The sequence below is a fragment of the Lissotriton vulgaris genome, chromosome 11 (assembly GCF_964263255.1).
Source record: "Lissotriton vulgaris chromosome 11, aLisVul1.2, whole genome shotgun sequence".
In the NCBI taxonomy this organism is placed as follows: domain Eukaryota; kingdom Metazoa; phylum Chordata; class Amphibia; order Caudata; family Salamandridae; genus Lissotriton; species Lissotriton vulgaris.
The window spans coordinates 408,381,740-408,409,579 of record NC_141699.1 but is presented as its reverse complement, the minus strand read 5'-3'; the positions used below and the strand labels follow the sequence as shown (position 1 = coordinate 408,409,579).

Genomic DNA, 27,840 nt, shown 5'->3' with positions numbered 1-27,840 from the left:
CTGCATTGCTTTGTAATAGCGGTCGAGGTCGGGATACCCAGACCACCCTCTTCATGTGGTCTGAAACTCAGGTCCCTATTTATTCGCGGCCTCTTATCCGCACAAACAAAAGCACCAAATTCGGACTGAAGTTGCTTCAAATCGCCCAGTGGTGATTCTACCGGGAGAGTTTGAAACAAATACAAGACTTTAGGGAGTATACTCATCTTAAGAGCTGCCACCCTACCTAACCAGGAGAGATTGAATGTCCACCATCGTTTAATCTCTTGTCTGGTCTCTCGCAGCAACCTAGCGTAATTCAGAGAAAGCGTCTTGGCGGTGGATACTGACAGTGATATGCCCATGTATGGAATGGCCTTCTGGTCCCAGTGAATTAGTGACACTAGGGCCAGGTTGTCGACAGTTGACTGCTGCAAAGAGAAGCCCAGCGCTTGGGACTTAGTCACATTGACTTTAAAGCCAGAAACTGCGAAAAATTCCTCTAGTTCGGCCAAAAAAAGCCGCAACCAAAATCTGGAGAGACTGGTATGCTGCTCTCCCCCAAAAAGGATTCCCTTAATCCGCTGATTTTCCCGGACCCTCGGGCAAACTGCTCCATATAGAGAACGAATAAGAGGGGAGAGAGCAGATAGCCCTGTCATGTGCCCCATGTGATATAGAAGGGGTCGGAGATGAAGCCATTCACCTGAACAGTGGCTGAGGGATGGCTATAACCGCTGAACACCCATTGGCGGAATCTGCGCCCAATTCCAAACTCCCCAAAAACGGTCTCTAAAAAAGGCCAGTGGACCCTGTCAAATGCCTAGTGAAGTAGTGTGGCTCACTGGTTAGAGGCGGCAGACCCGAGAGCAGAGGACGGCCCGGGACCAGGGTTCGATTCCGGGCGCGGCAGGTTTCTGGACCAGGGTCAGTGGACTCGATAATTCTCTCGCCTCGGTGCCCACTCTGATCAGCGATCACACTCGGCAACTCTGGGCATTAGCTTGCCTCATCTTCACTAACGGCCCCACTAGACCGCCGGGGATGCCTGGTCTCACCCTGGAGATACCCATTAAGGGACCATCTCTCAGGGAAGCCAGGAAGGGTTTCGCAGCGGTCGAAGCGCCTTGGGACCCTACGGGTAAGTAGTGCGCTATATAAATGCCAATACATTTACATTTACATTCTCGGCGTCTATCAACAGGAAGACATGCTCCTCGGACGGACAGTGGGACTAATCCAAAAGATGCAGTAGCCTTCTCGTATTATCACTACATTGCCTAGTCCCGACAAATCCAGCCTGGTCCGGCTCTATCAATCCCGGCATCAGAGGTCCCAGTCTGGACTCTAGAATCCCGGTGAAAATTAAAAAATCGATGTTTAAAAGGGACATCCGCCTGTAAGAGGCACAATATCTGCTGTCCTTCTCTGGTTTGGGCAATACTGCTATCGATGCCAAGAGCATCGTGGGCGGTAGCTCAGTGGTGTTGTCAACAGCATTAAAAGGTGGGGTCAGTATTGGGGCCAGAATGGAACAAAAGGTTTTTTATAAAAGATGTCAGTGAAGCCATCTGGACCAGGAGATTCAAGGTGTTTAAGACTAGCTATGGCTGAGATGACCTCATCGGTCCTAATGGAGCTATCAAGGGCAGCTGCCTGATCGGGTGTCAACCTAGCATGTGTTATGCCCTGAAGGGTTCTGATCAGGCAATGACTGAGCAGTGTATAGAGTCTCATAAAAGTCCCTAAATGCGCTAGCTATATCTTTTTCCTGTGTGATCTCCGTACCCCCATCATCCAGGAGGAGCGGGACCGCTGCCGCCTGCCACCGTGCACGTAATTTATGAGCTAGTAAACGGCCACATTTGTCCCCTCCAGTATAAAATGTATGTTTCAGGCGAACAACGGCATATTCCGCCCTATCAAGGTCTAGACTGGCCCGTTGAGCCCGCGCTGATTTTAGTTTCCTACAGATATGAGGGGCTCCTGTCCTTTTGTGAATACCTTCCAGTTCCAACACTTGTTTGGAACGTTCGTTCCTCTTCTCCCTTTGTGCACTATTATCTGCGGCTGATATAGCTATGAGGTCACCCCGAATTACCAATTTGAGGGTTTCCCAGAGGGAGATAATTGAGGTGTCCTTAGTAGCTAAGAAGTCTTCCAGTGTTTTGGTAAGGTGTGTCACAACTTTAGGACGATGGAGGAGCGCATCTCTGAGCCTCCAGCAATATTATGGGAGAGAAGTGGGGGGAAACAGCAAAGTGGCAGTGAGGGCCGCATGGTCTGAGAGGGCCTGGGGTTTGATTTCCAAGCTCTGTGCAGTCGGAAGGAGAGACCAAGTCGTTAAAAAGTAATCTAGTTGTGCATATGTCCCCTTGGCGTGTGAATAGAAAGTGTAGTCAAGTGTATGAGGGTGGAAACGCCGCCACAAGTCTACCAGCCCAAAGTCCAGCAAACACTGGCGAGAAGTATCAGAGAGAGCCCCTGTTTGACCCTGCCTCTACGCGGAGCGGTCCAGTTGACTATCAAACACGATGTTCAGGTCCCCCCACTATAAAAACTTGTCGATCAGGTGTGGATGTCAAGTCCCCTATTGCCTTATGTAAGAACCCCTCTTGGCCTTTGTTAGGGGCATAAATAGTGGCCAGTGTTAATGTGTGTCCCCTTACAGTCACAGAGAGTGCCAGGAGTCGCCTTTTAATCTCCGTTACCTTGACCCCACCTTCCCAGGGAATGTACCCCAGCCATCTTAGTGGAGAGAGAGGAAAAGTATTGCTGTGGAAAAGCCTTCGAATGCATCATATGTGTGTTGCTGGACAGCAAATGGGTCTCTTGTACTAAACATATGTGGGCGCCGGAATTTTCAAGATAAGACAGGTAGATGAGTGTCACAATCTTGACGTTAAATGTGAAAGGGCTTAATAACCCCATCAAACGCAGAGTTATCCTAAGTGTGGTGGGCATCTCGTTCTGTCAGTGCATTAGGGCCAATCTAACCCCAGCGGGTTGAATCCTCCAGTACCCCAGACATGATGCCCACAGCATGAAAAAGCTGCGCTGGCGCGCACAGGTCAGCAAGGGGGAGGAGACCCCAAATGTGCAAACAACAAAACCTCCATTGAAACAAAAACAAAAACATAAGCCAAAAGAACAAGTGTCAATGTCCAGAGCGTCCTGCTCTTAGAGAAGAAGGAAAAAAGGGGTACCTGTGGCCCATGGCTCCTTGCTCCCACCAGGCAGGGCCATGCAAGCATTTGCAACTTTGATCGACACCAATAGTATTGCTATGTCAAAGCAGAGACTGTGACTGGTGCAACTTCTGTTTCACTCCGAAGATGCCCCTGCGAGGGTCGACAGCACTGCTTGCCGTTCCTTGTCCATAGTGTCCGGGTCAGGACGTGCCGCCGGACTTGGAGACTTAATGGTGGTCCATCCATGGCCGCTCCGACGTCTTCGGGAGCGAGAGTCTGTTCTAGGCCTGTCTGTCGCGGGTTCTTCAATGCCTAAGAGCTTGTAGGCCACTGGAAGTGATCGGATTTGCCTTGATTCCCCTTTGTAGAGAAAGATCAACCTGAACGGGTGCCCCCAAGAGTAGTTTATGCCGGATTCCCGATGATGTAGTGTGATCGGCCGGAAGGATTTGCGTTTATGCAAAGTAGAGGTGGCCAGGTCTTGAAAAAGAGTGGGTTTTTGGCCCTGATATTGAAAGTCTAGGCGGTTACGAGCCTCGCAAAGAATCCTTTCTTTCAGCTGGTAGTCATGGACATAGGTCAGTATGTCCGCAACTAGCGCAGAGGCTGCCTTCCATGGGCCCACTTTATGAGTGCGATCCAGCTTAACCGGGAACTATGGGGATTCCCCGAGAATGGAGCGGAAGAGGCCTGCCACCAGCGCCTTGATGTCTCCATCGCCCTCTGCATGCGCCATGCCTCGGATGCGAATATTGATCCGCCAGGACCTATTTTCTAATTCTGCAGTGTGAGCCTGTAGCTCCTAGTTCTGTTCTTGCAGCTTTAGGACTTCTTGTTGGAGGTTTTCATTTTCCTCGTTGCGGCCGGTTCATGCTCTTCTAGTGTGTGAATTTGGTCGCCCAGGGAGTCCACATCGTGATGGACGTCTAGTAAATCGGCCTACAGCTCGTGTTTCATGGCGGACAGATCATCTCGAAGACAGGAAAAAAGCGACTCCAGGTAGGATCGGCTAATTGGGGCCTCCGAGCTCTCACTCCCTTCTGTCTGGTCTGCACGCACCACTCCTGGCTGGCTCTCAGACTGTTGCGTTGATTTAAATAAGAGGTCTTTCATCGACCTGTCCTTCCTGCCCTTAGAGGCTGCCATGACCCCGGTCATGTGGGATTCGCTGTTGTGATGACGGCCAGTACACTGATAGGCAGCAAGCGCAGGAGGCCAGGAGGGGGAGTGGAGAGGCAATATCACAGCTGGGAAGCCACTGTAGCACGCACTCTCCCACAAGACTCTCGCTCTCACCTCGGTCCCAACCCCGTGGGGTATAATCTCTGTTGATTCTGGTGGCCTATCGCCGCAGCTCTGGCTCCCCAGCATTGGCACAATATTGTCCTCCTCTTGGCAGGACCGTCCGATGATGCGTTGGCTTATCCCTTGGGCCCTCCGCATGTAAGGCATGTAAGCGTAAGGCGCAGTGGCCCTAGGTGTCGTCCTGACCAGGGCCGGCTGATTGAAGGTGATCCCAAGACTCCTCACCAGGGCGCCCCTGCCTGCAAGTGTCTCTATGTCAGGGGCAAGTCTCGAATGTGCTGTGCTTGCTCACCCCCACGCCAGTTGCTGTACCTGTGCCACTGTCCAGTCAGGCCTTCCTGCGCCTAGCTAGATGATTTATACACTCAGCCTGGGTACAGGACGTTAGAAACCACAGCAATGACCCCGTGCGGGCCCCAAACCAGGACAGCAGATGGATATATCCAGCTACGCACCTCTACCAACAGCGTGGCTGCACTTGTGGCCAAGGTGGCCTCTAGGTTCCTCCAGCCACACACGTGGTTGCGCTGATCACCCTCAAAAGCCGGTCCCAGGGTCCACTGCCCTGACCAGGGCTCAGCAGGATTGTTAGGCAGGCCAATGTGTGCTCCTTCTCCAGGCCTGCAGGTGGGGGGACGATGTGAAGGACGAAATGATGGCAGGATGCCCCAGGAACTGCTAGTGTGGTGGCCCCTCCCCCACTCCACCTCCAAAGCTGTGGCCATCTCGCAGCAGCAGAGCCGGGACCTCTCGTTGTGGACGCAGTCTAGAGCTCCGTTTGCCCAGCTCAGATGCGGACTAGTTTTCCGCCGCTCTGGAGGAGACTTGCCACTGGGTGCATGTTGCGGCGGTCCCCAGGTCTTGAAGGGACCGCCGAGTACTGCCAGAGCTGTGCTGCTTGCGCCGGAGGTATCGTTGACCCTCCCAGGCACCCAGCAGCTCCGTGCATCGTGGACTGTCGCGGCATTAAACCCGGCGACCGGGCTCAATAGCCCCCACCTCAGTGGCTCAGTGGTGCGGAGCTGCTCGCGGGCTGGTGTTGCATGGATTAGGACCATTTCGCTGCTGAAATCGCCATAAGTGGCCTGGTGAGAGCGGAGAGCTCCGAAGCTGCGTCTTACAGCGATGCCATCTTGGCCATGCCGCCCCTTTTCACAGTTTTAATTGGAAGAAAATCATGATTTTATTAGAGTCATGGAGGCTAATATTATGCATTAATCCTTTATTGCCCCTCATACACAGCAGCAACAAATAATTTAGAATTAGAATAGAATATCCTTAATATTCTAGAACATGCATAATAACATAGAGCATGCAGCCATCTTCCTTCTTTTCTTCCTGTGAAAACAATCAGAGTCCAAAACCCCCCAAAAAGTCAACTTCATCCATTGTAATCTACGTATATATCCAATTGCCAAGAATCTTCTCCACTGTTTTCTCCTCAGTTATGTCCTGGAAAAACAATATAAATGAAACTCGTCAAAAGGGTTGGTTACTCACAGGGAGGGATAATATTAGCCTCTGTGTCCTTAATAAAATCATGATTGTCTTTTCCATTAAAACTATAGAAAATCTTCATTTTATAGCAAGGCACAGAGGCCAAAATTATGCATATTCAAAGCTCATCCATAACTCTCTGTACAGCATTTCCACAGGTTTAAAGTACAAACTCTTAAACTTTGATTCACTTTACCAATCAGCTGCCATCATAATAGAACTTAGACCTCTGCTTATTACATAAGCTTTACTTGCCATTGCTCCCCTCGCCGAATGCACCCCAAACACACACACATCTACTCCTGTTAACTTCATTACCTCCTTCACCCACCCTGCCAATGTGGGTGCAGATACCACTCTGAAAGGTTGCCTATAAGAAATTAGCAACTGTAAAACACCTTGCTCTCTTAACCTCACCGTCCTTTCCTCATATTGTTTCAGACATTGTACCATACACAGCAAATCATGTCCCTCCATCCTTGGATAGAAATTTGTTCTAGACATAGTTTTTGTGCACTTTCGTAACTGAAAAAAACGCACCCTCTGGCTGAAAACTTCTAGCAGTCACCTCCAAAGCTCTTATTTATAAAACCCTCCTAAAAGACACCAAACACAACAATATCGCCATCTTCCATGACAACAATTTTAATGCCATCGCCTCATTACTCTCCTCCATCCTTGAACTTCCTTCAATACTTGCAACACATCCCATAAAGATGAATACTTTGCCTATGGAGGAAACTCCATTCGCACCCCTTTTAGCCAAAGCGTGCTGTCCAACGGCAATTCAATCCACCTACTCATGCCCTGCTGAAATGGCTGAACTGCTCAAGTTCACTGAATTATACACTAATCTCTTCTTATACAATTCTAATAATGATTCACCACTTCTGCCACGGGATCCAAAGACCTTGCTGAACACCAACCACACTATCTTCTCCATTCTGATCGGTACACCTTTTTATTTTCCTGGTGCCCATGATTTCGTAATAAGCTCTAAAGGTTCCTGTGATAACCCAGATCCTAGACATATTCTCCTGAAATCAAGCATCCCATCAGGACCAACTGGCCTCCTGTAACCAACTTGTGACAATTCTCCTGGGCATCCACCAGTAGCTGCAGAAAACAAGGTAATAACACCGACTGTCCATCAACAGACTCCTCACATCTAGGAACCATACCTGTGACTGCCAAAACTGAGTTTTTAACACTAACTCCAACCTCTCTCTCCTGACCTTCATGAGCAAACTCGTAATCAATGAGAAAGGTGGAAATGCATACAGCCTCAATTTCGCCCAATCCTGAAGGAAAGCATCCACTCTGAATGCCGCTGGGCCACTCTCCAACTGTAAAACTTCTGTAGTTGTGCATTCAACCTTTCTGCGAATAGATCCATCTCCAACAGACCCTATGTCTGGTCCAAACTCAAAAACCCCTCCCTGTTCAACTTCCAATTGCTTGCATCTTTTAGATTCCTTGAAAACCAATCTGCCTTTATATTGCTCTTCCCAGGAATGTGTTGTGCCTGAACATTAATCTCCCTGTCCAAGCAGTAACTCTAAAACTAATTTGCCAAGTTCGCTAATCCCCTAATCCTCCCAGTTTGTTGACATAGCGAACCACTGAAACATTGTCCATTTTCAGCAGCACACAACACCTCACCTGATTCCTCACAAAACTCTGCACTGCGAAGGATCCTGTCAGTAACTCCAAACAATTGATATGCATCCCCTTCTCTGACCAACAGCCTCCCGTTGTTGCCGTTCCACACCTTGCTCCCCAACCGTACAGACTTACATCTGACTCTATCACCACCTCTGGGACCTCTCCAAATATGTCCCTTCCATTCCAGGCCTCCATGTTCATTAACCACCAATTCACATCCTGCATTGCCTCCTGACTCAATTCTATTTTCTGTGAATACTTTGCTCCAAAACACGAATGATAACCTTTCAATCTTTGAAGAGCCAGATAATGCAGGGATAGCGGACAAATTGTCTGAATGGACGCTAACAAGAGACCCAACAGCCTTGCTATCTGACGTAAAGTTATTTGCACTGACCGCTTCACTCTCCTCAGGTCCTTGCATATCTTCTTCACTAATTTCATAGGTAACTACAACACACCCTCCAAGGACTGTATTTGGAAAACAAAAAATGTCAGCTTCTGCATTGGCCAGACAAGACTTCGCTTTGTTCACTACAAATCCTAGATTCTACAACATTCTCCCAGCTAACTACGTCTGATCTACTGCTAACGCTATTTTCTCTGCCATGATTAACACATTGTCCAAATATACTATCAACCATAACCCTCTTGATCTCAACCAAGTTATCACAGGTTTCATGAATTTTGTAAAACATCACAGAGATGACGTCCGTCCGAATGGCAGGCTCTTGAATCTCCATAGCTTCCCTTCCCACCTGAAACATTTGTTCGGACCACAAGTAGATGATATGTTGGAATACATTTTAAAAAAACACGGACACCACCAAAGCCATGGGAGCACTACAGTCTTTTCAACACCGGGGCTCCTTTCGGAGTATTCAAGGTATTTATGGAGGGATTAAAAAGAGTAATTCCACCCCACCAGCACGTGTCTGGAACCTCAATATTGTTCTCACTAGACTCATAGGACCACCTTTTAACCACTACATTCCTGTGATTTACAGTTCCTTGCATGGAAATTAGCTTTTTTGGTAGCTATCACACCTTTTAGGCAAATAATTGAACTTCCAGTGCTCGGCTTGGAAGAACATTTCTTCCAATTCTATCCAAATAAATTGGTACTTCAAACTAATCCAGAGTTCCTTCCTAAAGTTGTTTCCCCATTCCATGCAAACCAGACAGTAGAGCTACCAATAATCTTTGCTAAACTTAATTCAGTAGCAGAAAGAGCTCTACACACACTTGATGTTAAAAGAGCATTAATGTATCACATCGAGAGAGCTAAACCTTTGAGAAAAAACAACTTTTTGTTGCATTTTCAAACCCTCAAAAATATTCCCCTATATCAAAAGATGGAATAGCAAGAATGATAGTCAGTTGTATTCAAACTTGCTACCTTGAATCAATCACTACTTGTAACTCCACGAGCTCACTCCACACGGAAAAAAATTAGCCTTCATTGCTTTTTTAGGAAACATCCCATTAGCATATATCAGTAAAGCAGCCCACATACATTCACAAAAACTATTGTGCCGATGTCCTAGCTAATCAACAAGCTAGAGTGGGTCATGCTGTATTGTGAACACTTTTGGTGAGTACTGCTTTACTTTCTATGCTAAGCATATGTATCTACAGCCAGCACATGCTACAAATGGAATGTTACTTACCCTGTAAGCATCTGTTCGTAACTTGTAGTGCCATAGATTCATATGCACCCACCCTCCGCCCCGGATGCTACTGCCTAACTTCTTTACTAAAACACTCTATCTTATATTGCATGCTTATCTTTTCTGTCACTATCAGCTAAACAACACCTAGCAAAGGAGTAGATGATCATGCTCGATACAGTTTTTTTTGAGGAGTCACCATACCTCATGATTTGAAAGACTTTTTCGAAGAAAAACAACTTGCAAACGTCCAGCCCAACACTAAATGGCAAGAGTATGCTAAGCATATGAATCTACTGCACTACACGCTATGAATAGATGCTTACAGGGTAAGTAAAATATTCCTTTCCACACATTATGAATTCAGGCAAAGTAAGTTTCTGTATGTGGGGTAGACTGAATAACAACATACTTCCATAATGTGGGGTTAGCCATCTCAGCACTTTCTCGATTCATCTCCACTCTTTACCAGTAAAACTGCTTAATCCATACCTTTTCTTTCAGGTTTAATTTAGCGGGAACTAGATACAAATTAGGCCTCTCAAGGTCATTACATAATTGCCTCACATGCTTGAACCAAGGGATTCTATACCCATCCTCCTATAATATACCTGTTTAAAATGGCATGTCAATTAGCCCATACTAACAACCCCAATAGTAAGTGAACTAGTTTATCTTGGTCAGATACATGTTTAAGTCCAAGTTTTATAATGTTTCCGCGGACACCCCCTAGCCACGAAGATTGTCTGCTCCAACCCCATGCAATAATCTAACCCCTTTTTCCAAATGACCACCAACGGGGCTTGTGAATCCTTCCACCCTTTAGCGATGTCTCTTTTGGCCAGTGTAAGGGAAAGTAGCATCAGGTGTCTCTTGTAGAGGTTACCCCCCACCCCCTCCATAATATGCAGCAGGGCAAACTTCGGCGTACGGCAGAGCACCCATCCCAAAACCTCAGGCATGCAGGCCAGGACCCCCCTCCAGAACCGAGTCAGGGAGTCACAGCTCCATTCTATATGAAGAAATGTCCAGTCCTCCCTGTTACAACGGAGACAGACCGGTGAGGCAATCAGCCCAGCCCTCCACAGCCGAACCCTTGTACAGTACACTCTGTGTAGGTATTTAAACTGAATAAGGCGGAAATACATTGCTATGGCCGCACCCCTAGGGATGGCCAGCGCCTCCCTCCAATCCTCCTCCTTCAGCTCGCCTACATCCTCCTCCCATTGCTCCTGGAGTCTCTGCAGTGTAGGGGAACAGTGGGTGACTAACGCCTGATAAATGCAGGATATTTTCTTTGTGTCTAGGTCCCCCTGAATAATCTTGCTTCCAACGGACTAAACTCGGGGAGAGCCTCCAGCCCCTCCAGACTGGGTTTTAGTGCATGACGAAACTGGAGGTACCTAAAGAACTGGGAGCGAGGCATGTCAAATTCTTCCCGGAGATCCTGAAAGGACTTGAGAGTCGTACCCCTCAGCACATAACCTAATGTCGAGATCCCTATATTGCCCCATCCCCTAAAGCCCTGCAGCACCGCCAGACTAGGCAGCCGCCCATTGTGCCATAGAGGAGTTTCTCCTATCAGAGTATTCCACCACCCCACCCGGCACAGAGCCTGCTGCCAGATGCGAAACACCAGCTGAGTGGCTGCTGGTAACTCACTCTGTATCAACGTTGTATATAGAAGGGTATGAAGTGTACGAGAACCCATCAAGTAACGTTCCATAGCATATGCCGGATCCCCCCTATTGCCATACCACCACTCATTCAGGACCAAAAGATGGGAGGCCTGGTAAAAGAAAAGGATGTCCGAAGTCGCTAGCCCGCCACAATACGTGGAGAGGAAGCACGTGCGTATAGCTACACAAACCGCCCAAGCCCCCACAAGAATTGCCCTAAGACAGAGTTTACCTGCCGGAACCAACTGGGTGATATAGGATAAATGCACCAATTGTTTGATAAAACCTTCTAGTTCTGCTTACCCTTAATGCAGATTTTGGAAGACCTGCCCCCCATGGCCATATAATAAGTTTTAGTGAGGTTGGTCTCCAAGTCCAAGTTATCCATACCCTTAAGATCTGAGGATGTTTGGGAAAAAGGCACTGCGTCATGTGCAAACAATAAAACCATCATAGGGATTCTATCTGGAAGTCTTTATCCAACAATGTTAGATGTTTATGTAAACCATTTATATAAAGTGTGAGAAATAGGGTTGTTGGTTGACTGGGTGTGATCCCTCCTCAAGCAACAACGACATTCCTTGTCAAGGCGAACCACAAAAGTCTCTAAATTAACCTGTGCTTAACCCTCTGGTAGCTGGTACAAAAGTAGTCAGTCTTAACTTTGTGTGCAGCATAAATACTTTACATATGGCCTCTAACAGGAATAAGATGAAAACACAACACAAGAAAAATCCCACACCAATTTAGAAAAATAGAGTAAAATGTAATATATTATTTGACACCAAAACGACAAAAAGACAATCATTAGAACTGGAGATATGCAGTTTCAAAGAGTTAGGGTAATACGTTTAGCACCTACAAGCACAAAGCTCCATTCACAGTTATCTGGTCGTATGAGACCGGATGAAACTCACAAATTCTGGCCAACTGTGATAAAGAGTGGGCCAGGTAGAGGGGCCAGGTTAGTCCCACTGAAAAAGTAACCTTCTAAAATCCACTGCGAAGAAGTCAGTTTGCAGTGAAGGAGACTATGAGGAGCAGGGAGAGCATCACAGATTGTCGTCACTGTAACACAAAGAGTTGACCAGGTGTTGCGGATGGTCGTCGCTATATTGCCTGCCTGCACCTTCTTCAAACCAGCTACATCACCTACAAAGTCATCAAAACCAGCACCTCTGCCTATCTGGTTGACAAAGCCACTAGAAGTAGTGGGATTTGGCAAATATAGAGCCAGAAGACAATCTGATGCTGATGAAGAAATGCCAAATTGAAAAAACAAGGTGTTGAACCTGGGGATGCCTGGTCACCTAGGGTAGCCTGGCCTAGGGTAAGACTGTCTGTTATCAGAGGCACATGTGTAAAGGTTGCACACCACCCAGCAGTAACTCAATGCACTTCCACGCTAAAAATAACACTACACCAATAGATTGGAAAAATATGGACTGTTTTATAAAAATAGATTTGTTTCACTATATTTCTTTTACACCAGTATTTCTCCTTAAAAACTCTTTTTCACTTTGAATGATAAATAACACTTTACAAATCCATATTAGGCTTGACTTGTCAATTCCATCAATTTCAACACGCCTTCACCCACCAATTTTCTAACGATGCGATACAGTCAATGGAAAAGACAAGTGAGTAAAATGAATCAATATACACAGTTCCCACAGAAAAGCATTGACATTGTAAAGAATGATAAGTTCCCACTCTTTAACTCTGTTCCTAGCATTCACACTCAATGCTAACGTTTTAGGAATGACACCCGTAGGATTCTTACCAGGGATCTCCTCCGCCACCCCTAAAACAGGATCCTTTCCTATCCCAGTACCATGTCAGGAGAACCCTTACAGCATTACTGGATTAAGAGTCTTTGATGGAAGTCTTAAAGGCTTCTTGAGTCAATTACCCACACGTTCTGTTCTGTGCAGTAGGAAAGGGAAACACCTCTCAGGACTCTTGGTCAGTGGATCCCCGCTCTCCAGCTCCCCCAACACACACCCTCTTTACTTTCAAAGAAGGCCCTTCATTGGCCACAGTCTGGAATTGCCGGAAGAAAGGAGGACATCAATAGAGGCTTGACAAGAAGCTGTTCGCCTCTTAGCCTAACCCGCCAGACCAGCCACTCACTCTCCGGGCTGGCATCAGGCGTAAGGCTTCACTGGCTGTGGCAAGATGATGCGCACCTCCCGCCGGGCTCCTCGTCGTGGTACAATTCCGCCTCACTCTCGATCCAGCCGAGGGTTCCTTCAGCCCTTCTCTGGGCCTGTGCGGCGCACAGACGTTTCCGCACCTCCGGGGCCGCCCGCTTACCGAGCCTGCTCGTCTCAGGGACAGCGCTCCTCCTCCAAGGCACTGCCCCGCCTCGCACCTGGCCTGCGCAACACTCGGGCCGCTACTCTTCGGCAAAAGACGTGGCGCCTACCAACGCTGGATACCGCTCCGCACTTCTGGGCATGCGCGGGGATCAGCGTCTCCTCGATCACGCACCAGTCCAACAGCCCCACAGCAATCCCTTATCTCTGCTTCAAGGACTCCACAGCCGGCACAGGGCGTCTCAACTCCGCTCTTTGGGGAGACCGGTAAGCAGTTCAGAGGGAAGGGGTTTTACCCAGTCAGCGGCGAGGTTTTAGGTTAGCAGAGGCCGGAGGATCTCAAGGAGGGGCCAGCTGAAATCACTGAGCTGACTCCCTCAGATGACAAGGTCCCACCAGAGGGTTTGGTCAGAGGCTAAGGGGAAACGACTTCCAGAAGAGGCTGTCAAACTTTCTGTTAACTAACTTCTCTCTGTGCGTCCACCTCCGCTCGCCACTGCCTCACTCCTCACACTCTCTAGACTACACAAAATGGCTTCCTGACCTCTGCCCTTATATAGCCTGTCCACCCAGGGTCCAGTAGGGTCCAGAAGGTTCTAGAAGGCTCTATGTTAACCTATGGGGCTTTCCAGGGGATGGCAGTTGTGACAGTTGGAAACCACCATTTTGTAGATCTAAGTGAATTCCAGTCAGAAAAGGGCACCTAGGCCTGAGGTAAAAGACCATGGGGGCAAAAGAGCATCTATCCCCCAGGTCAACACCATAAAAATCTAGTGGACACAAAAAGATAAAAATGGTATGAGGGGCAAAAAGGGGACAAAATAAATAAATAATAGGAGGGGCTACGCAAAAGGCCAGACAGGTCTAACACCCGTCCCCCCCAGCTGAAAGTGGGGAGAACTACCCAACCCCTTGGGAGTCCTCATCACTAAGGCGGAAATACCTAGAGAGACCGTCTGCATTGGTGTGGTCCACTCCAGGCCGATGTTCCACCCGGAAGTCCATTCCCTGTAGGGAGATGGACCATCTCAACAACTTGAGATTTTCCCCCTTCATCTGCATCAGCCAACGAAGGGGACGGTGGTCAGTCTGAACTAGGGAGTGCGAGCCAAACAGGTATGGCCGCAACTTCTTCAGAGCCCACACCACCGCAAAAGCCTCCCTCTCAATTGCACTCCACTTCTGTTCCCGGGGAAGCAGTCTCCTGGATAGGAAAACCACAGGCTGATCCAGACCCTCTTTATTGAGTTGCGATAACACTGCCCCAATGCCATGTTCTGATGTGTCTGTCTGGACAATGAACTCCTTGGAGAAGTCTGGGGCCCTCAGGACCGGTGCTGCACACATTGCCTGCTTTAATTTTTCAAAGGCTTGATGGCAAGCCTCTGTCCAAACTACCCGTCAAGGTTGTTTCTTTGAGGTAAGCTCTGTGAGGGGCGCTACAATAGTGCCATACCCCTTCACAAAGCGACGGTAGTAGCCTGTGAGGCCCAAGAAAGCTCGGACCTCAGTCTGGGTCTTGGGGAGTTCCCAGGCCATGATTGCCTCAATCTTTGCCTGGAGGGGTTGCACTGTTCCCCTACCCACCAAGTGTCCAAGGTACACAACCGACCCCTGCCCAACCTGACATTTGCTGGACTTGATTGTCAAGCCAGCTTGTTTCAGGGCCTGGAGAACTGCTTGCAAATGTTGCAAATGGTCCTCCCAACTGCTGCTGAAGACAGCAATGTCATCCAGGTAGGCAGCGGAGAAACCCTCCATTCCGGAGAGGACCTGGTTCACCAGCTGCTGAAATGTGGCAGGAGCATTTTTGAGCCCAAACGGCATCACACAAAATTGGAAGTGTCCCTCAGGCGTGGAGAAGGCTGACCTTTCCTTTGCTCCATCTGTCAGGGAGATCTGCCAGTACCCCGAGGTGAGGTCAAAGGTACTTAGGTATTGGGCAGCTCCTAGCCGGTCAATTAATTCATCCGCCCTAGGGATCGGATGAGCATCAGTTTTGGTAACTGAGTTCAGTCCCCGATAATCCACACAGAACCTCCATTCTGGAGTGGTGCCTGGTGGAGCGGCTTTTGGCACTAGAACCACCGGACTGGACCAGGGGCTGGTGGAAGGTTCTATAACTCCTAGCTCCAGCATCTTGGTAACCTCACCATGGATGCTAGCCTTCACCTTGTCGGACAGCCGGTAGGTCTTTGACTTCACTGGTGGGCTGTCCCCTGTGTCCACATCATGGGTACACAGGTGAGTCCTTCCCGGGACAAGGGAGAACAACGTAGAGTACTGCTCCAGTATCTGGCGGCAGTCCTCCCGCTGTTCAGGAGTTAGGGATGGAGAGAGAATCACTCCCTCCACCGACCCATCCTTTTCCTGAGACAAACAAGTCTGGGAGAGGTTCGCTTTCCGCTTCCTCTCCCCCATCGGTCACCATCATTAAGATGACCTCGGGCCTCTCATGGTGGGGTTTGAGTCGGTTAGCATGTAGCACCCGTAGGGGCTGTCGAGGGGTCTTAAGGTCCACCAGGTATGTGGCCTTACCCTTCTTTTCTAACACCTCAAAGGGGCCTGTCCAGCGATCCTGGAGGGCACTTAGCTCTCCAGGCTCCATCACCAACACTTTCTGGCCAGGCTCCAACTCCACCAGGTGAGCGTTGTGGTCATACCACTCCTTCATTACTGCCTGGCTGGCCTCCAAGTTGTCAGAAGCTTGCTTCCACAACTTCGCCATTTGGCTCCTGAAGGCCAGCATGTAGCTCACCACATCCTGGGGGGGTTTCCTGGGAGACTTTTTCCATCCATCCTTCACCAGGCTGAGAGGACCGCGTACAGGGTGCCCATACAGAAGTTCAAAGGGGCTGAAGCCCACTCCCTTCTGTGGCACTTCCCTGTAGGAAAATAGCAAACAGGGTAGGAGGACGTCCCACTTCCTCCGCAGGCTTTCAGGCAGACTTCTGATCATGCCCTTCAAGGTCTTGTTGAACCTTTCTACCAGTCCATTTGACTGGGGGTGATAGGGAGTGGTGAACCGGTAGGTCACTCCACACTCCTTCCACATTGCCCGCATGTACGCTGACATAAAGTTGGTCCCCCTGTCGGACACATCTTCTTTGGGGAAACCCACTCGGGTAAAGATCTCCATTAGGGCCCTAGCCACCACAGGTGCAGTGACAGTCCTCAGAGGAATTGCCGCTGGGTACCGTGTGGCATGATCCACCAGAACTAGGATAAACCTGTGACCAGCTGTTGTTGGTGGATCCAATGGCCCTACAATGTCGATGCCCACCCTTTCAAAGGGGGTGCTAATGACAGGAAGTGGTTCCAGGGGAGCTTTCAGCTTCACCCCTGTTTTCCCACTGGCTTGGCAGGATACACATGTCCGACAGTAGGTGTTAGACGCCACTTTCATCTGAGGCCAGTAAAAGTGGGGGACAAGCCGAGCAAAGGTCTTGTCCTGACCTAAGTGACCTGCCATGGGTATTGCATGAGCCAATTCTAGCAGAAAGGCTTGGTACCGTTGCGGGACTACCAAGGCCCTTGATGAACCAGGTAAGGGTACCTTGGGTTCACTGTAGAGGAGTCCATCCTCCCAGTAAATGTGGTAGTGTCCTGCAACGTCCCCTGCTGCCTGGGCTTCAGCCATTCGCCTCTGTACCTCAAGGTTAGGGCACTCCTTCTGGCCCTTACAGAACTCTTCTCTGGTAGGCCCTCCCTCCACATGCCACTCAGCAGGGATGGGCAGGTCCTCCAGAGAAACTACTTCCCCCTCCACGGACTCCTGGTCCACCACCGCAGGTGGCCGATCTGTCACATGGGGTGTGGAAGCAGAAGAAGGCTTCTCCTGTCTTCGGGTCTGTCTCTTTTTGGCAGCGGGTTGGGCCATTGTTCCAGACTCCAACAAAGGCGAACTCCCTCTCCGGGCAGTCGCAGACCTTGTGCTTACACAGGCCCAGTCAGGTGTACCCAGCATCTCTGAATGCGTCCGGTATTCCACCTCTCTCCAAGCATTGTGCTCCATGTCATTCCCCAGCAGACAATCAACTGGCACGGCAGGGCTTACGGCAACTCGAAGTGAACCTGCAACCCCTTCCCACTCAAAGGGAACCTGGGCCACCGGGTAGTGGCCCATTCTACCGTCAGCCATCGCGGCAGGGTGGAGTACATTGGGAATCACCTGCTCTGGAGACACCAGTTGACTCCTTACCATAGTCATACTGGCTCCTGTATCTCTCAGAGCCTCCCCTCTCTGGCCATTGATGGTGATCCATTGCCCATACTTAGTAGTATTTGGGGGCACCTGGATCTTAGCAACCATCTCCCGTTCTCCCAGGGACACTAAGGTGACACCCGCCCACTCACCCCCCTTATCTAAGGGCAACTCCTCCCCGAGCGCTACACTAGCTACTCCCGGGGCTTTTCCTCCGGTGGGAGGGGGTGGTCTCTTTGGGCATCTGACATCTCCCTTATAATGTCCAACTCCACCACACTCGAAGCAGTGGACAACCCTTGGCTGCTGGCTTTGGCCAGGATGAGGGTTTCTGGGCAGGTTAGCCTTAGGGGTGAAACCTGTTCCCTTTCCCTGGAAACTGTTTTGGGGACCTTTAGAGAACTCCCGCTTTTTATCTCCCCCCTCCTTCTTCTGGGGGGCGCCCTGTCCGGCCTTTTGGGAATCCCCTCCAGTCCCCTTTGAGGACGCCCAGATGTCCGCCTCCTCTGCAAGCTTCCGGGGGTTGGTCAGCTTGCTGTCCACCAGGTGTTGGCGCAGCTCGGGAAAACATTTCTCGAGTAGATGCTCTTTAAGAAAAAGATCATACAACCCCTCATAATCCTTCACCTCACTGCCCTGTACCCAGCCCTCCAATGCCTTCCTCGCATAGTCCAGGAAATCCACCCAGTTCTGGGTGCTTAACTTGTGGCTCCCCTTGAACTTTTGGCGATACTTTTCCGGGGTTAGCCCAAACTTCCTGATCAATGCTAACTTCATGGTGGGGTAGTTGGTCTGCTCCTCCGGTTCTAAGGCTAACAAGGTGTCCCGACCAGTAGGAGGCATATATTTGTACAACCCATCCCCCCCCCCCCCCCCCCCCCCCCAGTGCTTCTCCTGGATCCCATGGGCTCTTAGGGAGACCTCCTAGGCAGCCAGCCATTTGGCTATGTCATCCCCCTGACAATAGCTGGCAACTATGTCCTTAGGCAGGTAGGGTCTGGACTCCCTGGTTGGTTCTCTGGTTTCGCTGCCACCATTCGGAGTAGGAGAGGGTCCTAGTTGCAGGGCCTGGAGTTCTAACTCTTTTAGTTTGAATTCATGAGCCATCCTCCGCTCTTCCCTCTCCTGTTCTAACCTGGCCAACTCCCATTTCAGTTGCCTTTTTTCCCTCCTGTCTGTGAGTTCCGCTTCGGTCAAGCTTCCTCCGGAGACACTACTGCCCCTCCTAGAGTAGGTCATTGGTCCTGGGAGTAGGTTTCCCACCTCAGGGTGGAATAATCCCTCTACCTCTATGACCGTGTCCCGGTCTGTCCCCTCATCCTCCTCCTTCCCTTCTCTATGTGCTTCCACCCAAGCCCTCAAACTGGTCTGGAGTTCGCCCTTCTTGGCACCACGCTTAAAGAACACTCCCATTTGTTGACAGAAGTCCTTTAGCTGGGCCACAGAATAAGTGTCCAGTTCTTCCAACGCAAATTCCATTTTGCTAAAGGCAATTTAGGGACAAGCACACAAAACGAATAGAGTTACAAGGGCAACCAGAAGCTACCTCCACCCCACCACCAGGAATAAATTTGGAAAAAGCAAAAGTAAAAATTAGGAAGTCCGCCAGGAGAAAACTCCAAAGCAAAAGTAAAAATTAGGAAGTCCGCCAGGAGAAAACTCCAGGTGTAGGTTAGTGGATTACACTTAGTTACTGCAGAGTAGTCGCAACCACAGTTTTCATCCCACTGCTAGACACCAATATGTTGAACCTGGGGATGCCTGGTCACCTAGGGTAGCCTGGCCTAGGGTAAGACTGTCTGTTATCAGAGGCACAAGTGTAAAGGTTGCACACCACCTAGCAGTAACTCAATGCACTTCCACGCTAAAAATAACACTACACCAATAGATTGGAAAAATATGGACTGTTTTATAAAAATAGATTTGTTTCACTATATTTCTTTTACACCAGTATTTCTCCTTAAAAACTCTTTTTCACTTTGAATGATAAATAACACTTTACAAATCCATATTAGGCTTGACTTGTCAATTCCATCAATTTCAACACCCCTTCACCCACCAATTTTCTAACGATGCGATACAGTCAATGGAAAAGAGAAGTGAGTAAAATGAATCAATATACACAGTTCCCACGGAAAAGCATTGGCATTGTAAAGAATGATAAGTTCCCACTCTTTAACTCTGCTCCTAGCATTCACACTCAATGCTAACGTTTTAGGAATGACACCCCGTAGAATTCTTACCAGGGATCTCCTCCGCCACCCCTAAAACAGGATCCTTTCCTATCTCAGTACCATGTCAGGAGAACCCTTACAGCATTACGGGATTAAGAGTCTTTGATGGAAGTCTTAAAGGCTTCTTGAGTCAATTACCCACACGTTCTGTTCTGTGCAGTAGGAAAGGGAAACACCTCTCAGGACTCCACAGCCAGCTGAAATCACTGAGCTGACTCCCTCAGATGACAAGGTCCCACCAGAGGGTTTGGTCAGAGGCTAAGCGAAACGACTTCCAGAAGAGGCTGTCAAACTTTCTGTTAACTAACTTCTCTCTGTGCGTCCACCTCCGCTCGCCACTGCCTCACTCCTCACACTCTCTAGACTACACAAAATGGCTTCCTGACCTCTTCCCTTATATAGCCTGTCCACCCAGGGTCCAGTAGGGTCCAGAAGGTTCTAGAAGGCTCTATGTTAACCTATGGGGCTTTCCAGGGGATGGCAGTTGTGACAGTTGGAAACCACCATTTTGTAGATTTAAGTGAATTCCAGTCAGAAAAGGGCACCTAGGCCTGAGGTAAAAGACCATGGGGGCAAAAGAGCATCTATCCCCCAGGTCAACACCATAAAAATCTAGTGGACACAAAAAGATAACAAGCATTGGAAATGCAATAGGTCTCGCACCATTAGAGTTAGTGCTTTTAGAATTGTTTATGGGTTTTTTTGTAAATGTTTAGCATTTTTGTTTCCTGTAGCCAATGCGAAAGTATTACAAATAAAAAAAGCCATAAACATTTCTAAAAGCTCTAACTGAAATGGTCTGAGAACTATTGCACTGTGTGAGGGTGAGGGTGAGGGTGAGTGAGGGTGGGTGAGTGAGGGTGAGGGGTTGAGGGTGAGTGAGGGTGAGGGGTTGAGGTTGAGGTTGAGGGTGAGGTGTTGAGGGTGAGTGAGGGTGAGGGAGGGTGAGGGGTTGAGGTTGAGGTTGAGGGTGAGGTGTTGAGGGTGAGTGAGGGTGAGTGAGGGTGAGGGTGAGTGAGGTGTTGAGGGTGAGTGAGGGTGAGGGTGAGTGAGGGTGAGGGGTTTTGGGTGAGTGAGGGTGAGGGGGAGTAGTTGAGGCTGAGTGAGGGTGAGTGAGAGTGAGGGTGAGTGAGGGGTTGAGGGTGAGGGGTTGAGGGGGAGTGAGTGAGGGTGAGGGGTTGAGGGTGAGTGAGGGTGAGGGTGAGTGAGGGTGAGGGGTTGAGGGTGAGTGAGGATGAGTGAGAGTGAGGGTGAGTGAGGGGTTGAGGGTGAGGGGTTGAGGGTGAGTGAGGGTTTGAGGGTGAGGGGTTGAGGGTGAGTGAGGGTGAGTGAGGGTGAGGGTGAGGGGTTGAGGGGGAGGGGTCGAGGGGGAGGGGTTGAGGGTGAGTGAGTGAGGGTGAGGGGTTGAGGGTGAGTGAGTGAGGGTGAGGGGTTGAGGGTGGGTGAGTGAGGGTGAGGGGTTGAGGGTGAGTGAGTGAGGGAGGGTGAGGGGTTGAGGGTGAGTGAGGGTGAGGGGTTGAGGGTGAGTGAGGTTGAGGGTGGTTGAGTGAGGATGAGTGAGAGTGAGGGTGAGTGAGGGGTTGAGGGTGAGGGGTTGAGGGTGAGTGAGTGAGGGTGAGGGGTTGAGGGTGAGTGAGGGTGAGGGTGAGTGAGGGTGAGTGAGGGTGAGGGGTTGAGGGTGAGTGAGGATGAGAGAGTGAGGGTGGGTGAGGGGTTGAGGGTGAGGGGTTGAGGGTGAGTGAGGGTGAGGGTGAGTGAGGGTGAGGGGTTGAGGGTGAGGGGTTGAGGGTGAGTGAGGGTGAGGGGTTGAGGGTGAGTGAGTGAGGGGTTGAGGGTGAGTGAGGGTGAGTGAGGATGAGTGAGAGTGAGGGTGAGTGAGGGGTTGAGGGTGAGGGGTTGAGGGTGAGGGGTTGAGGGTGAGTGAGGGTGAGGGTGAGTGAGGGTGAGTGAGGGTGGGTGAGTGAGGGTGAGTGAGGGTGAGTGAGGGTGGGTGAGTGAGGGTGAGGGGTTGAGGGTGAGTGAGGATGAGTGAGAGTGAGGGTGAGTGAGGGGTTGAGGGTGAGTGAGGGGTTGAGGGTGAGTGAGGGGTTGAGGGTGAGTGATGGTCAGGGTGAGTGAGGGTGAGGGTGGGTGAGGGGTTGAGGGTGAGTGAGGGTGAGTGAGGGTGAGTTTGAGGGGTTGAGGGTGAGTGAGGGTGAGGGTGAACGAGGACAATCGCCAGCCCCGACCTAAATTCTGAAGCCCGTGATGAACCACCCGCTGTTATTACATTTTCCCAGAGCTGAGCGCTCAGAGGAAATGTTATCGCCGGGGAAAGTCCAGTGAGGTCAGAGGGTGCTGTCCTGAGAATGTACTCAGCCCCTCATCGGCGTGCGCGAGGCAGCACGTGACCAGGACACTAATCGTCATTAAGGCCCAAGCATTTGTGGCTTGAGAGTGCACGCGCTGCTGGAGCCAGTGTCTGTCCAACTACAGACCACCAAGAGGCCGTGGGAAGGGGCTGGGGTGCGAACGGCCGGGACAAGGAAGCACCCGACACGCTACGTGCACTCGTTCTTAGGCAATGGCATGCACAACTGGATATTCAACATGAAACTAAAGTTACATCCTCAGAAACATGAATTTCTCCTCCTCTCATTGAGGGACAGGAACTTCCCGTCGAAAAGTCTGGTGAACTCAGTGGCACCAGCCAACTAAAACTCTTGGCTTCAAACTCCATGAACTAAGCCATGTTGATTTACAGATCAAAGGGATGGCCGGAAACGGCAGATTTCATCTAAAACGTATCCAAAAAGCGAAACAGAAAGCAGGGTAACCTGACCCAGGAGGGGGGAGGAGGGAGGAGAAATGCGTCTCGGCCGGAGCAGGGGGCGGAGCAGGGAGAGCGGGCTTTGAAATGTACTTCACACGGCCGGCCGGTCGTGAAACTGAAAGCATGGCCGGCCGGCCGTGAAAGCCTTTGATGCCGCAGGGGGTGGAGCGGCACCAGCTGGGAGAGTAGGCAAGGCAGGCGGCTGGGGGCATGTGCACGCGCTTTTAAGCTCAATGCGCATGCTCATTGAGCTTAAATTTCTCGTGCACTGCAAGGAATCGCCACGATTCCTTGCAAGTTGGGGATAAAGAGTGGATAAGCCACCATAGTCTCGCTTGCTCGATGCGCATGCGCATCGACAGGCGAGACCTAAAAAGGGTATGAGGGGAAAAAAGGGGACAAAATAAATAAATAATAGGAGGGGCTACGCAAAAGGCCAGACAGGTCTAACACAAGGTAACAGCCTTTTCTGTCAGTGCATCCAGGATCTGAAACTATATCCATATATCCTTCAGGACTGGCCTGACCCGCAGTTCCAAGTCACAGAAAGCCAACGAGAAGCAGGAGGACAAGACCTCCATGGCCAAGAGTTGAGTAGAAATAGCAGCGGCATGCTGGTTAGAGAAATGCCCTACACTAGACCTTCTATGGTGAATAAATTGCTCCGCAATGGCTTGGATCTCAGAGAAGGGCTGCCGTCTTGAATGGCGCATAAGTCATGCCCCACACCGTTTGGTAGAAAGCTAAACACAGTTATTGTGAGACCTGTAGTAGGTGTGGAGGGTGAACAGATAACTGAGCGTTAGAGACCACTTCATGGATGTTTTGAAGTGAAAGTTATGTTTGATATCTGGAAAAATAGATTAATGTAGGAGTTTAGTAGAGTGTGAACTACTGTACTTTGGAATCATTTAAAGGAGGGAACATGCAACTTTTTGAGAAAGCACTTCATGATCATTTTGAAGAGAGTGGCCTAAATGGCAGTTTGTAGAGAGGGCTAAAGAAATGGTTACAAGCATTATATTGTAGTTTTTAGAAAGATAGCTATGTATTAGTTTTGAATTAGGAGCAACATAGTTTTGGAGAGAGACAGAAAAAGAAAAAGCGAGTTCGCCGATGTTATGGCAAGAGCTATATCCAAGTGTATTTATTGTCTGACTCAGCCAATTCAATTTTGCCTTATTAAATCTCACAATAATTGATTGATTCTGATGACCTGCTGATATTTTCCTTATTGGCAACATTCTTTCCCAGTTTGGGGGCAATGGCTAGCAATATCCTGCCTTTCTCTGTTGACTATGCTTAGCTCTCCTCAAGTGATATTTTTTTATTAAAGTGACGCCTGGTCCCAATCCTTGGACTGCAGCTGGTTGTAACCTTTATTCTTTTCATGACCGAGTTCTTTTCTTATGTTTTAGTGCCATTAATGCTGTTGTATGTTTTTCTGTTGATTTTCTCTCCCCGATGACTGTACCATAGATTGTGATTTCCAAAGACAATTTTCTGAACCAAAAGGTGTGGATCATAGGTAGTGATGTCTCCATTTCGATAATGTGCAGCCTGTGTGTTCTGACTCTAACCATTGGCAGCCCTTTGTTTAAGATTGTACCCAGTTCATGGACCACATCTAGTTGTGTCCTGAACTACTTTATTAGTGAACGTTTGCTCCAGGGACCTAAACCATGCCCCTGTTCCACTGTCGTCAATGGGTTGTGCCCAACTCATGGACTACAAGTCAAAGGGGGTTGCCGATGCACTCAAACACAGTGATACGATTGTTAGGTAACAATACAACAAAAATTAGTTAAACAACATAAGTGGCAGAAGTAATCCAACAGAACTCCAATGAAGGGTAATTCGTGGAGTCTTTATTGCAGTATACAGCCAGCCGACACGTGTTTCATCGCACTCGCGATTCCTCAGGGCTAGATGGCTGTGTCAAATTCAGAAGGTCACTCAGCTGGTGATAATTCCGACCCAGCCGGGCCCTTGACCGAAGATACTCGGTGTGAGTATTTGTGTTGACAAGTAGGGTTCGTAATTATTTTAGTCTTGTAGTCGTTTCTTTAAGGCTCGGAGGTCTCCGTATTTGATAGTTCCAATCTTATTTCCAAAACATCGAACAGGGTACTGTTGATAGGTTCGATCTTCGTAAAGATGCCGGATATGGCTCTCAGATGACGGGACACCCCAGGCTGTGTGCAGTTCTGGAGCGACGTGTACCGCTTCCTGACCTCCGAGCTGAGTTCCTGTCAAAACATCATCTGAGAGCCATATCCGGCATCTTTACGAAGATCGAACCTATCAACAGTACCCTGTTCGATGTTTTTGAAATAAGATTGGAACTATCAAATACGGAGACCTCCGAGCCTTAAAGAAACGACTACAAGACTAAAATAATTACGAACCCTACTTGTCAACACAAATACTCACACCGAGTATCTTCGGTCAAGGGCCCGGCTGGGTCGGAATTATCACCAGCTGAGCGACCTTCTGAATTTGACACAGCCATCTAGCCCTGAGGAATCGCGAGTGCGATGAAACACGTGTCGGCTGGCTGTATACTGCAATAAAGACTCCACGAATTACCCTTCATTGGAGTTCTGTTGGATTACTTCTGCCACTTATGTTGTTTAACTAATTTTTGTTGTATTGTTACCTAACAATCGTATCACTGTGTTTGAGTGCATCGGCAACCCCCTTTGTCAGTTAGTCAAGTGGCAATTGCCCACTTAGTTTGAGTGGTTTAGGTTTGTCCACTCGCCGTTTTGCACCTGTAATTTATTTGTTTTGGAAACCATTGTGCGTATGAACTGGCAGTGCACCCAAGTCCTAACTGAACAAAAACCTCTAGCTGTCATGGACTACAAGTAGCATTGTTAAGTCACTCAATAATGATTATGTGATCCCATGGGCTAAACCCCAGCAAATAATGACATATGCTGCCAACATTCTGGTACCCAAACAAGACCATATATCGCATTGTTTTCCTTTGAACTGCTGTACTCTGTGTAAGAGCCACAGCTAGTGATGATGTATATTCTTCTGGGGATTTTACATTCCAACTGCATGTCCCACAAGTTGTTTTGTGCTTTCCTAATTGTTGTGGTTCTTGTCCAAGGTGAAATATGGACCCTCTTCATAAAGGGAAACTGTTAAGAATGTCACTGTACTTTAGACTCGGAGCCCAACATAATTGTCTATGTTCTCTCTAGGTCAGGATGCCTTTCTTGGTGGATTTGTAGGTGCCCTTAATGGAGCAATGGTCTGTGCTTCAGAGGTCCTGGGCCGCAACCTATATCTGGACATGCAGCGCCTTCGAAAGCAAGTGAAGGAGAAGGCACTCAAGAAGTTTGACTGATCCACCAATACATTTGGGATTTGTGACCAATGACTCATCTGTGTGAAAGATGTCGAAGGCATTCACAGTTTTAGCTTCTCCCTGAACAATGATTTTCCTGCCTGGAAAGCTAATGGTTTAACACTCTTATGGCTCTGAACCCACTGATTTGAAATGTAATTTATTTTATCATGAAAACAAGTTTGATTTAACAATCCAATTTAGGAGAGAACATTGGATGGGATTGGGTAATTAGACACACTGTTCAGACTTCAACTTCAAACAAAGAGCCTACATTTCTGTAAGTTCAGATCTTTAATTTTCTAGAAATTCCTACCCACAACCAAACAGAAGACGGAAACGGTTGCTATTATTATTACCACTCAGCCCATCTAGTCTATTTTGTTGTTGGCTCTTGATTTGCTGACCTTAACACACCCTGTAGCTTTACCATTAGTGTCTCCAAACTAGTTTCCTCCTGTAAATGCCCCACATATGAAATTCAATTCAAAATCTATATCATACAGGTTAATAAAAAGCAATTATGATGTCACTTTCTTGCACAAGGTACATTCAATTAAAATGTTTCAAACACTAGGAGTGATCCTTCAATGTGGAAACAGCAAATAACAAGACAATCTCAGTTCTGGCCACTAACACAAATTGCACAATAAAAAATAAAAGTTAGAGTTTAATAAGCAGGGCTGGAAGTGCCATGTAGAGAAGCCATAACTGCTTAATTATACCCTTAGATTACCACTACTCTGCTTTAGACACATGGTTCTTATTTCTCTTTGCTACTAGAAATGTGTTGCTCTTACCTATATGCCTGCATATTCTTCTTTTTAATATGAATGGCAAATTTTCCTTTTCAAGTACCATGTTACTTAAAGATTTTCCTTAAGCATTGGCATCTCAGAGTAAACACTTATGCAGCTAATCTAAATACAGACTATCCCCCATCCAACAACGACATGCTTTTATTTGTTGAGCTGTTAGTTGCCATATAAAGTGCCTATGTTAATATTCTGGCAGACCTAAAAGTGCCCTTAAGGATTGTGGTCTATGTACCGTAGTTATGTATCACTCCAAATTAACCTTATTCTTTGACTTATAAACGGACAGGATGTCTGTGCAATGTCTACAAGAGAATTCTTACTTCTAGTAAGTATATTTTTCCCTGACCCAGAGTGAAGAATAGCAGCCAAGGCCTTTTTAAAAGTGCTCTTTATCAGTAATGCAATGCAACTATACATCATTGATTTTCTAAACAAGTAGGTAAATCAATAAATATATGAATTCTATTTTTCTAAAAATGAATTTAATATTCTGCATCCTTGAGACAGACGGGGTCTTGCGAAAGCAAGTTCACATTTATATTTGTATTGTGAGGAAGTCAGTTCTCACCTGTGTGCTTTGCTACTAACTTAAACCATTCCTAATTCTACTCTAGTTGCAGAAATTGAAGTGCTGGGGCACCCAGAGTTGGGAACCATATGCTATCAAATATTACTTCTTTTTCTAAAAACAAAATTATCATTTTTCTCATTTGGGCATTAAGTAATTTTGCTTTCAGGATGACCACTGCGTTATGTACAACCAAAATATGCAATTTAATCCGAGTATTCCATAACGAATATAGCTGTTTTCGATTCTCTGTCTTGTGCAATGTCCACTCACATCAAGTACCCCTGATTATCACAAAACATGGTCTATCTAAGTTGACACTGGGTGACTATTTTTAGCAGTGTCCCACTGTATTTCTCTGTGGATCTCCGTAGGTTTCTCCTGTGTGTGCTTTGCAGGTTACCAATTATAGCTTAATGCCACTTTTTTGCTCACTGTTAATCTATCCTATCTTTTTCCTTTCTCTAGTTTAATAGATCTTCTGTCCATCATACCCACATCTTGTTACAATATAGTCTCACCTGTTGGTCTTATTCTGC

At 48.2% G+C, this 27,840-nt stretch overlaps 1 protein-coding gene across 1 annotated transcript in view; it reads left to right on the top strand.

Moving 5' to 3' along the window:
• Positions 1-27,499, top strand: part of LOC147679893 (all-trans-retinol 13,14-reductase-like) — a 221,280-nt gene extending 193,781 nt beyond the window's left edge. Inside the window, exon 11 of the mRNA XM_086943456.1 lies at positions 25,770-27,499. Coding sequence (XP_086799582.1) covers positions 25,770-25,915 — 146 coding nt within the window. The 3' untranslated portion in view covers positions 25,916-27,499. The remainder of the gene's footprint in view (positions 1-25,769) is intronic.
• Positions 27,500-27,840: the final 341 nt, after the last annotated feature.